The sequence below is a fragment of the Ammodytes marinus genome (assembly GCF_949987685.1).
Source record: "Ammodytes marinus genome assembly, chromosome: 20".
Classification (NCBI taxonomy): Eukaryota; Metazoa; Chordata; class Actinopteri; order Uranoscopiformes; family Ammodytidae; genus Ammodytes; species Ammodytes marinus.
The window spans coordinates 2,958,961-2,974,555 of NC_137224.1; the positions used below are offsets into that span (position 1 = coordinate 2,958,961).

Genomic DNA, 15,595 nt, shown 5'->3' on the forward strand with positions numbered 1-15,595 from the left:
TGCCTCACTCTTACACACCCTTCAAAAATGAACGCAGGAACGGTTTCTGTTCTGTCGCCTTTTCTTGAGCCGGAGAGTGAGGGAAATAGAAAGGCTAAACATTAAATGGTGAACTGTTCCTTTAATTGCCAATCCCAATATAAACATTAGGCCCCGCCCCTTACCTAAATATCATCGCACGTATCAAACTTTTTTTTAAATTTTTTTTTGCCTGTGATTTTACATTTGACTTTTCCATCGCAGATATACGTATCTCTCATATAATCTTTAAGCAGGGCAGAGATGAGGTGTGTGTGTGTGTGTGTGTGTGTGTGTGTGTGTGCGTGTGTGTGTGTGTGTGTGTGTGTGTGTGTGTGTGTGTGTGTGCGTGCGCGGGCGTGTGTGAATGCCTGTGTGTTTATGTGTGTCTCTGCTTCTGTGTGTGTGTGTGTGTGTGTGTGTGTGTGTGTGTGTGTCTCTGCTTCTGTGTGTGTTTGTGTGTGGTCATATCTTGCTGTTCTCCAGGTGGGAGTCAATGTGCTTGATGAGGGCGTCGTCAGGGTAACCGATGGGGAATATCAGTTGGCACAGAGGACAACTCCGCATGTCACTCTCCTCTGTCTCCATCCAGAGCTGCAGGGGGCAATACACATACACACACACACACGCACACACACACACACACACACACACACACAGAAGCAGAGACACACACACACACACACATGCAAAGGCACGCGCACACACAAACACACACGCACACACAGAAGCAGAGACACACATAAATACACACACACACACGCACACACAAGAGACAAACACACACAGGAACGCACATAAAAAGAAGCACGTACACACACACACACATATGCACCAACACACACACACACAAACACACACACACACGCACACACACACACACACACACACACACACAAACACACACACACACACACACACACACACACACACACACACACACACAGACACACACACACACACACACAGTTAGACATCATGATAAATCGCATGTGGTCCTTAACTTACTAACTTTACTGTGTTGTATGAGTCATCCCCGTGGGAGGAAACACAATCACATCCCTGTTTGGTGAGTGATCACTTGAGACTTATACAACAGGGAACTGCACTGGACATAGAACCTAATAGTTGTAAATCCAAGTTTAAATAACAGTGATTGTGTAATTCATTTCAGACTTCATTTTTAAACTTTACACTTAAAGGAATACTTCAGCCATACGGAACCGGCGTTCTATCATTATAAAATCGCTATTATAATATAAAGAATGAGGTTTTTCTTCCCTCAGTCTTCCCTTGGCCCAGCTGTCCTGTTAATCTTAACACTACATTTTTACTAGTGTGATGTCACACTAGTAAAATGTAGAAAATTTGTTTTGTAAACCAACAGCAGGCTCTGCAAATGTAAACAAATTAAATCCCCCTCCTCTGAAATTGCATAGTGCACCTTTAAGGACTGAAAAAGCTATTCACAGCTGTAACACATTTTAAAATACATCTAGCAATTTCTCTAAAACTAGTTTGTTTCGGTTGAAGTTCATTTGAGTTATTTCTTGATAAACCAATACTGTACATGCTGTATTCTCTGCCCCGTCTCTGGCTCCAGCGTGGGTTGCCAGATATGGTTTGTTGGCGAGTAAAAGTTTCAGTTTTAGTTTCTGGTTGTATAGACACAATGGCACCTCACAACCCTTTACTTCTTTGCTAAGACATATTTCATACGCTCACTAACTTACTCTTCCCCCCCCTTTTGTTTTATCCTTTGTGTTACCCCCTGGAAGAATAGTTGTTTGTTACCACAGTAATAACTAAAAGGGAACAAAAATAAAATAGATAAAAATCCATATGACTCACATTGATAGAGGGCCAGGACTGGGCGTGCTCTGCGGACATATAACCCGATGACTGAGAGTGGCATGTGAGGGTGTTGGAGCGCTGTGGCATGGGGAACACGGAGCACGAAGCCGGTCCTCCTCGCATAGCTCCAGAGCCACAGGGCACCGTGGCCGACAGCACACCCAGGGTTCGAGGGGGGCTGATGGGGTGCGGACAGGCCCATTCGTCCTCGTCTTCACTGGACTGTGGAGGTCTGGGGGCGGCGGACGGGGGAGGCGGCGGCTCAAAGCGCAGGTGGCCGACCTCAGACAGAGGGAAGGGCATCTCTCGGGAGTGACGCATGGAGCTCTCCTCTCCTCCTGTCAGCAATACATCAAATTATAATTTAAATTTTTTATAAATAAGAATTTGTTCCTAATAACCTTAAATAAAGGTAAAATAAAATAAAGGACCCTTTCAAACAAATCACTTGCAATAAAATACAGGAAATTAAAATGCTAAAGCTACAGTGCGTAATTTCTGCGTAACTACCCATGAGGAGTTTTGAGTAATTACAACAACAGTTGACACCAGTTTGTAAACACTGCCATACTGACAAATACTCAGAGTTTTGTGGAGCTGATAGGCTAAATCAACTTTATGTCAGCTCGTGTCAGCTCGTGAATGTAACCTACGTTCAGTTATATAAAAAAAGTTAGGCACTTAAGCTTTAAAAGTCAAAATAATAAGAATACAAATAACAAAATGTTATATAAAATAGATAAAAAATGCAGTATAAGAATAGTTTGCCTTGATGGTGAGACGGGGACCCTCTATGCTGCAGTCCACCGTGATGAGGCGATCCTATGTGCTGCTGTTGTTTGGAGTAACTATCCACATACGGCCGGGGCTTAGGCAGCGTCGATACGGGGTCCAACGTGAAGCGCGGGGGGCACTGGTGATACACAGAGGGGTCCGCCACCTCCGAATAACTCCTCCGGCCCTGGAAACTGGCCCGTAGGTGCTGGCTAGGGGGGCGGCAGGAGTAAGACGCGGGCCCGTTGTTGACATCCAGGAGCGGGGAGCGACGGTGCATGTCCGGGGAGAGGCGTTGCAGTACCGGGGACCTCCTCTGGGGGATGGGGGAGTGGTGGGGAGGAGGGGGGACCGGGGAGTGACGTTGGGAGATGGGACTGTGACGGGGCTGGGACACGGGGGAGTGTTGCTGCTGCTGCTGCTGCTGCCGCTGGTGGTGAGGGGAGGGACGCTGCTGGACTGAGGGGGACAGAGAAGAAAAATATACATGTAATAAAACATATTTGAAAAGGCGTGATACACAGTGATTTTACTTTTACACAATCTTTTTGGCAATATGTTTCTACACTACTAACTATATGGCCTGTAGTATGTGGACGCTGCTGGACTGAGGGGGACAGAGAAGAAAAAAAATGTAAATGTAATAAAACATATTTGAAAATAACTTTTGCACAATAAGAGAAGAATTAGAAAAACACATTAAAACATATTTGAAAAGAACTGTTGCTACACAATATGGTCCCTAGTTTGTGGACAGCCTAACGGAGAAGAAACATGCATCAACTAACATATAGGCAATCTGCTTCTACACTATATGTCTTTTGGACGCACTTTCTTTGATTCTTTAATGACAAATACATATTTTTTCTTTGCCATATTATATATATATATATTGTTTACAGCCCTGTAAAGCACTTTGAATGGCCTTGTGTCTGAATTGTTCTGAATACAAAAACTTGCCCTGCTATGCATTTCGTGAAAACAGTCATGACTATTTTCACACATACTTAGCCGGATGTAATAAAACAACACAGAAAAAAATACACATGTGCTTCTTTGTTCCTCTTTCTTATAAAAAGATTGAGCTCTGCAGTCAAGGACAGTCGCAGAGTTTCGCGTAATTACAAATAGCTAGCTGTAGCTGTTGACTCACCACTAACTGCATCTCCACTTCCCATTCCAAAAAGGAAATACATCATCTAAGGCCGGTGGGTTGAGGTGTCAGAAGGGAGGGGTGTGTTTGTATGTACGTAGGTGTTTTTCTAAACCATCGAATGTGTAGGAAACTCTCAGATGGGACTATTTTAGTTTGTACCCTTATACTCTAAACAGTGCACCACCCATATGACGTGACACATCGCTGTCTAATCTTGAATCTTAATGTATTTTCTTAGTGTTTTTTACTATCTCTTAAATGCAATTTCTAATGTCTTATCTTGATGTATGGTATGCCCCCTGTAAAGCACTTTGAATGGCCTTGTGTCTGAATTGTGCTATATAAATAAACTTGCCTTGCCTTACTTTGTGTTAAATATACAGTACACTCCCACGTCCCTTATTATTTCAATGATCGATGAAAAGTATTTTGTTTAGTTGTCAAAGATATTCATATCACTTGAACAACATTTAAGTTGCATTTTTCTATATTAATGGGACATTGTACAACCCAGGGGAGAAGTTATATGCAGTAAAGGGCTTGTGTGTGTGTGTGTGTGTGTGTGTGTGTGTGTGTGTGTGTGTGTGTGTGTGTGTGTGTGTGTGTGTGTGTGTGCGCGCGCGGCTTTCTATGCATTTCCCAGTATCAGATAAAGTACTTGTGGCAAAGTTATTCATTGATTTTTGGGTAAACATCCTTTATCAGGTTTGTTTTATCTAGCGCTCAGTAAGGGTGATGCATGTGTGCTGTCTCTCAGTTTGTGGTAGGTGGGAGATATACAGTTGTGAGAGATGTGTGTGTGTGTGTGTGTGTGTGTGTGTGTGAGAGAGAGACTGTGTGTGTGTGTGTGTGTGTGTGAGAGAGAGACTGTGTGTGTGTGTGTGTGTGTGAGAGAGAGACTGTGTGTGTGTGTGTGTGTGTGTGTGTGTGTGTGTGTGTGTGTGTGTGTGTGTGTGTGTGTGTGTGTGTGTGTGTGTGTGTGTGTGTGTGTGTGTGTGTGTGTGTGTGTGTGTGTGTGTGTGTGCGACTGTGTGCAGGAAGAGAAAAAGGTGTTGCTACTGTTTAGCACTTGTGAGTTTTAATCTACAACATGTCTGTGTTAGTTTCTTCCTTTTCTTTTTAAGTGAAGCAACAAATCAAAGCTATGTATTACACATACGTACGTATTTTTTCTTTAAATTCTGAATGGCACTTGCAAAACATTTCAGACCTGCATTGATGCATTAATTGTATTTTCTTTAAGATGGCATTCACTTCTACAAAATACCAATATCTTTCTTAAATAAATCACATTCTTTATGTTATTGAATGTGTTTCGATGTACCTTGTGTACATTAACACATAAAGAAACGTAACTTAACTAACTTAACTTAATTTCACTTAAACTTAATATTCTATATGCAGGACTTGTATGAAGTATTTTTTATTTATTTTTTTACTCACAACTTTTTCTCAAGTAAATCAACTCAATACTTCTGTTCCAGGACGGTGACCCAGGATCCCCACATTGTTTAAAGGTGCAGTGTGTAATATGACATCATCAAGAAAGTTCTACAAAGTTCTAGAATGCAACGCTCCCTGGGTAACCCCACCCCTTTTGAATAATAACAGAAGCTACAGTGGCCTTCAAGGACAAGAACAATTCTAAATTTTAAACAATGCACCTGATGACATTCCAACTATGACACTTTCAAGATGGCGGCACTAGGCCTTGGTCCAAAATATGCAGAAATATGGACATATATGAGACCCTTTCTAAGGGAAAAAATTATAATTCAAAAAAAAAATGTCAGCTATTATGCACTAAATTAAATGTACTTATGGATATTAAAATTACTTTCTACAAAATCTGCTAGGAAATAAAACCCAAAATTCTACACACTGCAGGTTTAAAACACAGTATTGTACATTGTGTGTAAAGCTGTGTACAGTTTATACCAACCTGGACTGGCTTGTTCCTGTGAAGCTTTCCTCAGGATCTCGGTCTGTTTGGCGCTGAGAGCTTGGAGACGTCCCAACTCCTCTGTTAACTCTGTGTAGGCCAGAGCCAAGTTCACCCTGCAAAGAGAGGCAATCATGTATAATTATCATAATCATCATCATTTACACAATATTACAATGACGCTAGAAATGCTAGTATGAGTTGACAAACACTGTAATTGTCTGTTTAAGTAATTTAATCAGAACGTACAGAATAGATTGAAGGTAATCAAAGGCTTCCCTCACCAGTAACACATATAAAATGCCAGCTTTTTTTTATTATTATTTTTTTTATTTATTTTTTTAGACAGCTTTGGAGGGACAGAGATGAAATGGGTCAGAGAGGGGAATGACATGCAGAGAACGACCACGGGCTGGATTCTAACCCTGGTCTGCTGTGAAGAGGACTGAGACTCTGATATGGGGGTGGTGAGGGGGGTTCTAACCACTACACCACAAGCACCATAAAATGTCATCACACTTATCTTCATTTCAGTGAATGCACCAACACATTTATCTAATTTCACTGCAAAAGCATTAATAACATCTAAATGACTGATGGTCACGTTTGCTGTTACATGTCATTTATGATCATGATGAAAAAAAGAGGCGACTATGGTTGGTGACTTCGTGTGTGGACTGCCCTCACATCTGATAACGGAACGGCTTATCTCAAATGCCAAACCAATTTTTATAAACTTTTGATGCCTGACCTGAAATCTACTCATTTCCTCACAGACGGCGAGAAGATAAGACCATGTTACGAGACATGGAAACCTCGTAATCTAACTTAAAATCAGCAGAGGTGATCAGCTTATCCTTTCTGTCTGACTCACTTCTGCTGAAAAGTTTGAATTAGTTTCTGAATTACAACAAGGGTAAGGGTTATGCGTTTTACTGCTTAGAACCAATTTTCAGGAGTGAATGTGAAACTTGAATCAACTTTGACCATATTTAAATCTAGGCTAAATTCTTGTATGGGCTTTTTTTTTAAGATAATTTTTTTTTTTGGCATTTTCAAGCTTTATTAGACAGTACAGAGTTGAAATGGGGAGACAGAGAGAGAGAGAGAGAGGGGAGGGGATGACCTGCAGTAAAGGTCCACGGGTCGGATTTGAACCCGCAACCACTGCAACGAAGGCCGGAGCCAATATGGTATGCGCCCTAAAATGTTTTGTTGTCTGTCAATTATATAATTTCCCCTTTTTGTTTCTGATGTATTTTGTAAAGCACTTTGAATTTTCATTTTGTGTATGAGATATTTTACTTCGCCAGCTGTAGTTCCTGGGTATGTACCCATGACAAAGGCATTAAGAAAAACTATATTGAAATAGCATTATTTTCACTGATGGTCTCGTTTGCTGTTACATGTCATTTATGATCATCAGAGGAAAAACTAGACTGTTTCAGAAATATTTAAAAGTTCCTCGTAGCACCTTTCAATGAAGAAATTAAATACATCACGAGCGGAAATGTAAGTGCAGACATCTAGAACACCTTTTACTGATGAACAGAAAGATTGCCACCAGACTCACACATATGAAAACCACCTCAGCTGCGCGATAACAACATTTCAACTCTTTGTGGATTAAAAATTCAAATAAACGAATCAGCACTTTCCTCATAGAGAGAGATCGTGACAGATAAAATAAATGACAGAAAATACTTATGCATTTCCTGGGGATTTCTTCTGCTTGGATAGGAATAAATACTGTATAAAAATGTACAAGTGTGTGTGTGTGTGTGTGTGTGTGTGTGTGTGTGTGTGTGTGTGTGTGTGTGTGTGTGTGTGTGTGTGTGTGTGTGTGTGTGTGTGTGCGTGTGTGTGAAAAAAAAGTGTATCTTGTCTACACAGCAAAAAAAAAAAAAACGTGCTGTCTAATTAAAAATATGTTCCCCTAGCACACACCGCCCCCGCACTAACTTCACTGAGTCTTCCAACTTCTGTGAACAAGCTCCTACTTAGGTGTGAATTAGTGAAACGCTGAGCTAATTACTGTATTATTAGATCTGTTATGTAATGTTATCATGTAACTAATGATTATATTATTAGATTTGTTTTTTTAACTTCAGAACATCAATGTTATCTTAAAGGAATACTTCCCCCATACGGAACCAGCGTTCTATCATTATAAAATCACTATTATAATATAATGAATGAGGTTTTTCTTCCCTCAGTCTTCCCTCAGTCTTCCCTTGGCCCAGCTGTCCTGTTAATCCTGACCCTTACTGTGATGTCACAAGAAGGAAAATGTAGGGTTAGACAGTGAGACCATAAAACACTCTTTCTGCCTTTTCTCAGGCTAGGATGATCCGATTTCAATTTTTTTTTGCACATATATACTACATAGGATCTCCGAGTTCAATACACCTTCATATTCCAACCGGTGAAGTAGGCCTTTAAGCATATTTTTAACATATTACAGGAATTTTCAAAGGCGTGCACTGATAAAAAAAAACAAGCTTGCCAACCCAATGCTGTGTTTGCTTGTACACACAGGCCTGCTCCTTATGTGGGTATTACAAATAACATTGAACTAATTTCGACAAATTCTTTCTTTTTAACCTCTCTTAACAATCTTATTCTACATATATTTACATATTACAGACAAAAGCATGCCCGCCCTCTCAACACTTTGTTACTTTTTCACACATATCTGACACCAAGGCATTCAGATGTATACACTTAAAATATTATACTTCTACTAATATATATACTACAGCCCCAGAAAAAATTAAGAACCCAGTCTGGATTTTTCTTAAATCTTCATCTCTACATTACTTATTGAAAGTGCTCTTTAATGACAATATTTTTTATTGTGAATTTGGTAGAAATGTTGTCAGTATAGTTTGTAGAATAAAACCAAAATGTTCATTCTACTCAAACATGCCTATATAAAGAGTAAAACAAGAGACACTGGACATTTGAAGTGGTCTCTTAATTTTTTTTCTGGCGCTGTATATACTATACTAATATTAACTTATAGTAAATGAGCCCGTTTCAAGGAAGCTCAAAATTTAAAAAAAAAAATCTCAAAATAAGTCATAGCTTCCAGTGGTGAGTTGGCTCTTGCGACTGGCCCACCTGGTTTTCCACCGGCCTGCGATGAGTCACCCAGAGTGGGGTATCAAACCCCCAATCATCCCCCACCTTCACCAACCAAATATCAGCCTTCTCTCTGTGGTACGAGCTGGTGGAACCTGGTACTAACCATGAAATTATTCAGGTTTGACCGTGATAAAAATGCACACACGCCATTGTTACAAGCCAGGTTGTTGTCTCTGTGTGTGTCTCTGTGTGTCTGTCTGTCTGTCTGTCTGTCTGTCTGTCTGTCTGTCTGTCTGTCTGTGTGTCTGTTGTGGCTTTAAGTAAAAGCCTCCTGAAAACATACACAGCTGCATCTAAAAAAAAACTAGTATCTAATATCAATAATTTATTTATTTTTAAATTTTTAATTCAAAACATTAAACTTTAACACATTCTAGATTCATCATTACACATGAAGTGAAATGAATCTAGAATAAACATACATTTCAGCAGGTCGACATTTCTGTATTATAAATCCTTTTTTTTTTTTACTGTTTTATGTAATTTTCAAATATTTTGAGATACTGGATTTTTTAACTCCATGCCTTAATAATAATAATAATAATAATAATAATAATAATAATAATAATAATAATAATAATAATAATAATAATAATAATAATAAGTAAACCGTAATCATCTAAATTATAGCAAAAGACAGGCCTGACATATTTCACTTTGTTGTTTAGTTAATGAATCTAGAATATATGACAGTTTCACTTTTTCAATAGTCTTTTCCATGTTATTCAAGCTTTTTGAGATGCACCTGTATAGGCAAATTCAGTGCACCAGTATAGGAAAAAAACAATAATCTTTACTTACTTCCATGGCGGGTTGAGAATGCAGTTTAACTTTGATATCGACCAGAAAATTGCCCGTAGAATAACATATAGTATGTAGTATGTAGTATGTTATCCACTTATCTCCTAGGTCCTTTCAAGTGTCTCTCTCACAACATCTAAGCGAATATCTCGACCGTTTTAGATTAAAGCTCCTCTTCCTTTTCACACTAGCGCTTTTCCTTTCTCACTTTTTTTTAATTTAAGCATGTGTGTACTTTTGAGCAATCTGTGTCAGAGGTCCCGGGGCATTTTACTCTTAACACCTCTCACTCATAGTATGTAGTTAAGCAGACGTGTGAACTTGCAAACTGTGCACGGCTAGTAGACAGAAGGCTTAACTCTGTCTCTCAATCGTTGCCTGTTTTAGAAAGTGTATTTGAAGTCAGATCCAATTGTTTTTTTGACTTAAAATAGTTTTGCACACTTGCCAGCATGCATCTGTTTTTATACAGTAAATATCTTGTTTTTATTTGTTTTTTCTTTGCTTGTGTGTGTGTTACTGTAAAACGCGTGAGTGTGTGTGTGTGTGTGTGTGTGTGTGTGTGTGTGTGTGTATGTGTGTGTGTGTGTGTGTGTGTGTGTGTGTGTGTGTGTGTGTGTGTGTGTGTTACTGTTACACACAATGTACAGTACAGAACAGTGCGTAGGAGGGGTGTGATAACGCCGAAGCAGCATTTATGAAAGATTCGTGACGCTGAATTTTCTCTGTGTGTGTGTGCATGTGTGTGCGTGTGTGTGTGTGTGTGCGTGTGTGTGTGTGTGTGTGTGTGTGTGTGCGTGTGTGTGTGTACGTATGTGTGCGCTTGTGTGTGTACGTATGTGTGGGAGATAAAGTGAAGTGTGTGTGGGCTGAAATCTGACCTCTCATCAGACGTTTGAAAGAAAGAGCCGTAACTGAGCTGTAAAAGAACACACTAACAAACAAACACACACACACACACACACTTCCTTGTGCTAATAGTCAATAATAAATGCTGTGTTATCTATCTATCTATCTATCTATCTATCTATCTATCTATCTATCTATCTATCTATCTATCTATCTATCTATCTATCTATCTATCTATCTATCTATCTATCTATCTGTCTATCTGTCTATCTGTCTATCTGTCTATCTGTCTATCTGTGTATCTGTCTATCTGTCTATCTGTCTATCTGTCTATCTGTCTATCTGTCTATCTATCTATCTGTCTGTCTGTCTGTCTGTCTGTCTGTCTGTCTGTCTGTCTGTCTGTCTGTCTGTCTGTCTGTCTGTCTGTCTGTCTGTCTCTCTGTCTGTCTATCTATCTATCTATCTATCTATCTATCTATCTATCTATCTATCTATCTATCTATCTATCTATCTATCTATCTATCTATCTATCTGTCTGTCTGTCTGTCTGTCTGTCTGTCTGTCTGTCTGTCTGTCTGTCTGTCTGTCTGTCTGTCTGTCTGTCTGTCTGTCTGTCTGTCTGTCTGTCTGTCTGTCCGTCCGTCCATCTACCCATAAGAGAAATGCCCCAAACTGAATTTTGGTCTTTTATGGAACAACTGAATGTGTCATGGTGTTGCCTAGGGGACAGGTGTTATAAACGACGGGGGCTTTTTCACACTCTGAGGTTCATGCACTTTTTCTCTGCTCTGCACACACACACACACACACACACACACACACACACACACACAGAGGTGTCAAACGGTTCTTACACCAAAGCCAAACATTCACCCTGCTGGCTGGGACTGTTGAGTGTACTTTCGTGGCCGGTTATCACTTAAAGTTAGACTCAGTTATTTTGGAAAATGCCTGTTGATATAATTACCTTTTACCCCAAACATCTGTGACTATCTCCTCACAATCCGCTACCTGTTCGTATGGACCGTGCACTGACATTTTTTTTTAGTCAATACACAGCCTAGGCTCTATAAATGGGTATGAAGACAAAGAGGGAATATACACAAGGGGGGTGGAGGGGGTGGAAGGGGGGGGGGCACCATAGCTAGCAACCGTTAACAGAGCCTAGACTCCGTATTAACACCAGATTTTTGGATCGTGAGGACATATTCACTGATTTTGACAAAGTGATTTTGACAACAAGCATTCTCCAGAGTCAATGACTACACTTTTAAAATGTGAAATAATTTTTTTGAAGTGCGACACTTTGTTGTTACAAAAGCCAGGCTCAATTTCTTTCTGTAGATTTCTTTTGTAAAACATGTCTTCACTTCATTGGTCATTCTTTTGAATAAATGCAGAAAAATGGGAATTCCACTTTGACTTAAAATCAACACTGTGATTTATTGGAAACAGCTCAGTAGTATTGCGTCAAGAGTGTGGCTTGTGGTCGGTTATGAGTTATGAGGCAAAAACGAAAATCCACAAATTTAGTCACGAAAATATATGATTGGTTGTAGAATCGGCCACAAAACTGCACCGTCTCTCTTACTAAACTGATTTGAAAGGATGCAAACAATTATAATGAAATATATACCATAAAATGTAGTTTAAAATGTGCAAAGCTATCATCACAAAGAACAATACAGAATTCAATACTTGTGGGAAATGGAAAAAATTTAAAAATATATTTGTTAACTGCCACACACTAACGGGCAAATTGTCAGCCATTCAACAGAGAACTTCCCCCTTTAGCTGCTCACCCGACAGCTATTTACAGCTCAACTCTAGGCCTCGTGTGGTGGTGCTTGTGGTGGGTATTTATGCACGGCATTTCCTGCACTAATCAACCATTATATGAATGTCTACATTGCATCAGACAGTAACAGCCATTTTCTGAGTTTTACACAACTAGCAAATCGGCTCCGGCCTTCGTTGCTGTGGTCGTGGGTTCAAATCCGACCCGTGGACTTTTACTGCAGGTCATCCCCCCTCTCTCTCTCTCTCTCTCTCTCTCTCTCTCTCTGTCTCCCCATTTCAACTCTGTACTGTCTAATAAAGCTTGAAAATGCCCCCAAAAAAACGTAAAAAAAAAAAATTACTTAACTTTTTGTAAAAATCAGTGAATATCTCCTCACAATCTGCTACCTGAAAACAACCTGGTGTTAATACATACGCAGTCTATAGGCTCCACAAACTGGTATGTTAACATAGGGGTGGGGACACACTTTAGCTAGCAACATGCCCGTTTACAGAGCCTAGGCTGTGTATTAACATAAGATGTATTTAGTGACAAAAGCCTAATATTTTTTAATAAAAACCAACATTCGCAAAACAGACAGTCCTTTAGATATTAAAGTGCTTCAGATTATTAGTGCAAAGGTGATGTCTTAATTTGCACCACAACACACACACACACACACACACACACACACACACACACACACACACACACACACACACACACACACACACACACACACACACACACCTTACGCAAGAATCTGTGCAGTTTACACTAAATGAGCCCAATTACAAGAAAAAGCCCCAGGAAACTGAATACGTATTGTAGGTTTTCTAGTGGGAGTAAGTGTAATATTGTTGAGTAAAACCAAAAGGTGACCGAGGTCTGGAAAAAGCAGTAGGCTCTTCCACCACACACACACACGAACACACACACAAACACACACACACACACACACACACACACACAAAGCCTGTCAGTATCTAGGCTGCCGCACCGTTTACTTTCAGTTTGGTTTGCTCCCCATCGAAACACCTCATTGGTTTCACTGTGTGGGAGTCATCTGCCCGACCCGCTGTGGTTTGTGACTTTTGACTGTTTCTGTTTTTTTTTCTAATGTTATTTTTTTTTACCTGGAAAACCTTGTACACAGTCATGCAATGTTGAGGTGATATGACAATAAGTTACTTTAATTTACTCTAAGCAATGTTTTTCTTCCCACTTCTTCATTGACACAATTGATTGTGACATTAGCACAGTTACAATTCTATAAATCATATTTTACATTCTTGAGATTATGAGTTTTTTTTATAATAATATTGTTCAAGTCCCATGTCTTTTTTAGTGATATTTAGAGTACGTTTTTGTATTTTCTGTTAAATTGTGCTTAGGCTTGATGGCTCATAGAAATGTCCATCAAACATTCATATATGGTCAGGAAGGAGTCTTACATTGTGCCTACGCTGCCCCCTACTGATCAGAATAATCTCCTGCCAAAGGTGATTAGGGCATTAGGACAATCATGTCAATATTTAAAATATATTAGAGTCAAATGTTTTTACTGAACAGATTCTGGATACAGCCTTTTTTTCATTTGTCAATCAAAAAAACTGGTTTACTGGTTTAAAAAATGCATTTTCAGCATATGTTTAACAACAAAATGTATAATAATTATTTATAGCTACAGGTAAATCCCATTGAGACCGGAGACTATTTTTCAAGGGAGACCTGTTCCCATTTCCACGTTACCATTCACACACACATTCATACACCAATAGCAGGCTAACTATCGACATTCACACGAGGCAAGGTGGGTGAATGGTCTTGCCCAAGGACACAACAACCATGACACAAGTGGCAGGGCGGGGATCGAACCTCCAATCCTTCGATCATTGGCCGACCCGCTCTACCACCTGAGCCACAATCGCCCCTTAACGACATATGAACAAATCCTCCTGTAGTAACATAGTAACAGGCGTGCGCTGGTCACTTACTGCTCGTCTCCGACCTTCTTGATCCACTCCACGTCACACTGTTTACAGGGAGCAGTCATCTCCTGTTGAGACAGAGGGAGATCAGATTAGACAGGAAGGGGCTGGGGGAATATTGGACAAAATCTTGACAGCTACAAGCCCATAGAGACAATTTATTTACAGCATTGTGTGTGTGACATTGATTATAACTATTCAAGAATAATTTTATGTTCATCCATGCGACATTTCAGGCTGTAGGAAGTAATAGAAGAAGCCCACATTTTTTGTTGCAATACACAGTAGCTCCAACATTAAAATAACTGTATTTTGGAAAGTTGAAATTATTTTCACTCACTCACTCACTCACTCACTCACTCACTCACTCACTCACTCACTCAGACTCACGCACATGTCGCAGAAATTGACAATAGAGTTGAAAAACAAAAAAACTAAACTGACCCTGTCTCGTTGGCTGTTGTGTATCATCCTCATCTCCTCCTTGAGCCTGTCACACTCTGTCTGTCTGTCTGTCTGTCTGTCTGTCTGTCTGTCTGTCTGTCTGTCTGTCTGTCTGTCTGTCTGTCTGTCTGTCTGTCTGTCTGTCTGTCTGTCTGTCTGCCTGTCTGTCTGTCTGTCTGTCTGTCTGTCTGTCTGTCTGTCTGTCTGTCTGTCTGTCTGTCTGTCTGTCTGTCTGTCTGTCTGTCTGTCTGTCTGTCTGTCTGTGTACTAACCCTGTCTCGTTGGCTGTTGTGTATCATCCTCATCTCCTCCTTGAGCCGGTCACACTCTCCCTGGACGTCCCGTTCTCTCTGACAGGCTCCCCGGGCCTCGCAGCGCGCCCCCTCCAGCTCCTCCTCCAGCTGCTGCAGCTTCAGGTCAGACAGAGCGTCCAGACTACGGGAGCTCTGGAGGGTCAAAGCAGGGCAGTCCAGCACTTGGAGAGGGGGGGGGAGAGAGAGAAGTGTGTTAATTAAATCCCTATACGCTCTGCTATTTAGTATGGTAGAAAAGCAGGGCAGTCCAACACTGGGGAAAAAGTCACAAGAAAGAGAGAACATTATAATTATACATGGAATTACTGTTTGTTCACTACAAATGTCTTGCCAATAAAGCTTTTTGAATTTGAATTTGAGATAAATTAATTTTAGTTGCATTCATGTTGGTAGTAGTTTTAGTCCAGCACTGAGAACGAAGTCACAAGAAAGAGAGAGAGAGGATGGTTCATTTTGGTAGCATTTTTGTATTTAGTCTTTAGAGGAAAGTTATTATTAGTTTTTATCTTAAAAAAAAAAAAA

At 40.1% G+C, this 15,595-nt stretch overlaps 1 protein-coding gene across 1 annotated transcript in view; it reads right to left on the bottom strand.

Moving 5' to 3' along the window:
* Positions 1 to 483: 483 nt before the first annotated feature.
* Positions 484 to 15,595, bottom strand: part of tbkbp1 (TBK1 binding protein 1) — a gene marked incomplete at both ends in the record, with an annotated part of 34,633 nt that continues 19,521 nt past the window's right edge. Inside the window, 6 exons of the mRNA XM_080048857.1 lie at positions 484 to 612; positions 1,870 to 2,210; positions 2,641 to 3,105; positions 5,745 to 5,860; positions 14,322 to 14,383; positions 15,032 to 15,234. Of these exons, the coding sequence (XP_079904983.1) occupies positions 484 to 612; positions 1,870 to 2,210; positions 2,641 to 3,105; positions 5,745 to 5,860; positions 14,322 to 14,383; positions 15,032 to 15,234 (1,316 nt within the window). The remainder of the gene's footprint in view (positions 613 to 1,869; positions 2,211 to 2,640; positions 3,106 to 5,744; positions 5,861 to 14,321; positions 14,384 to 15,031; positions 15,235 to 15,595) is intronic.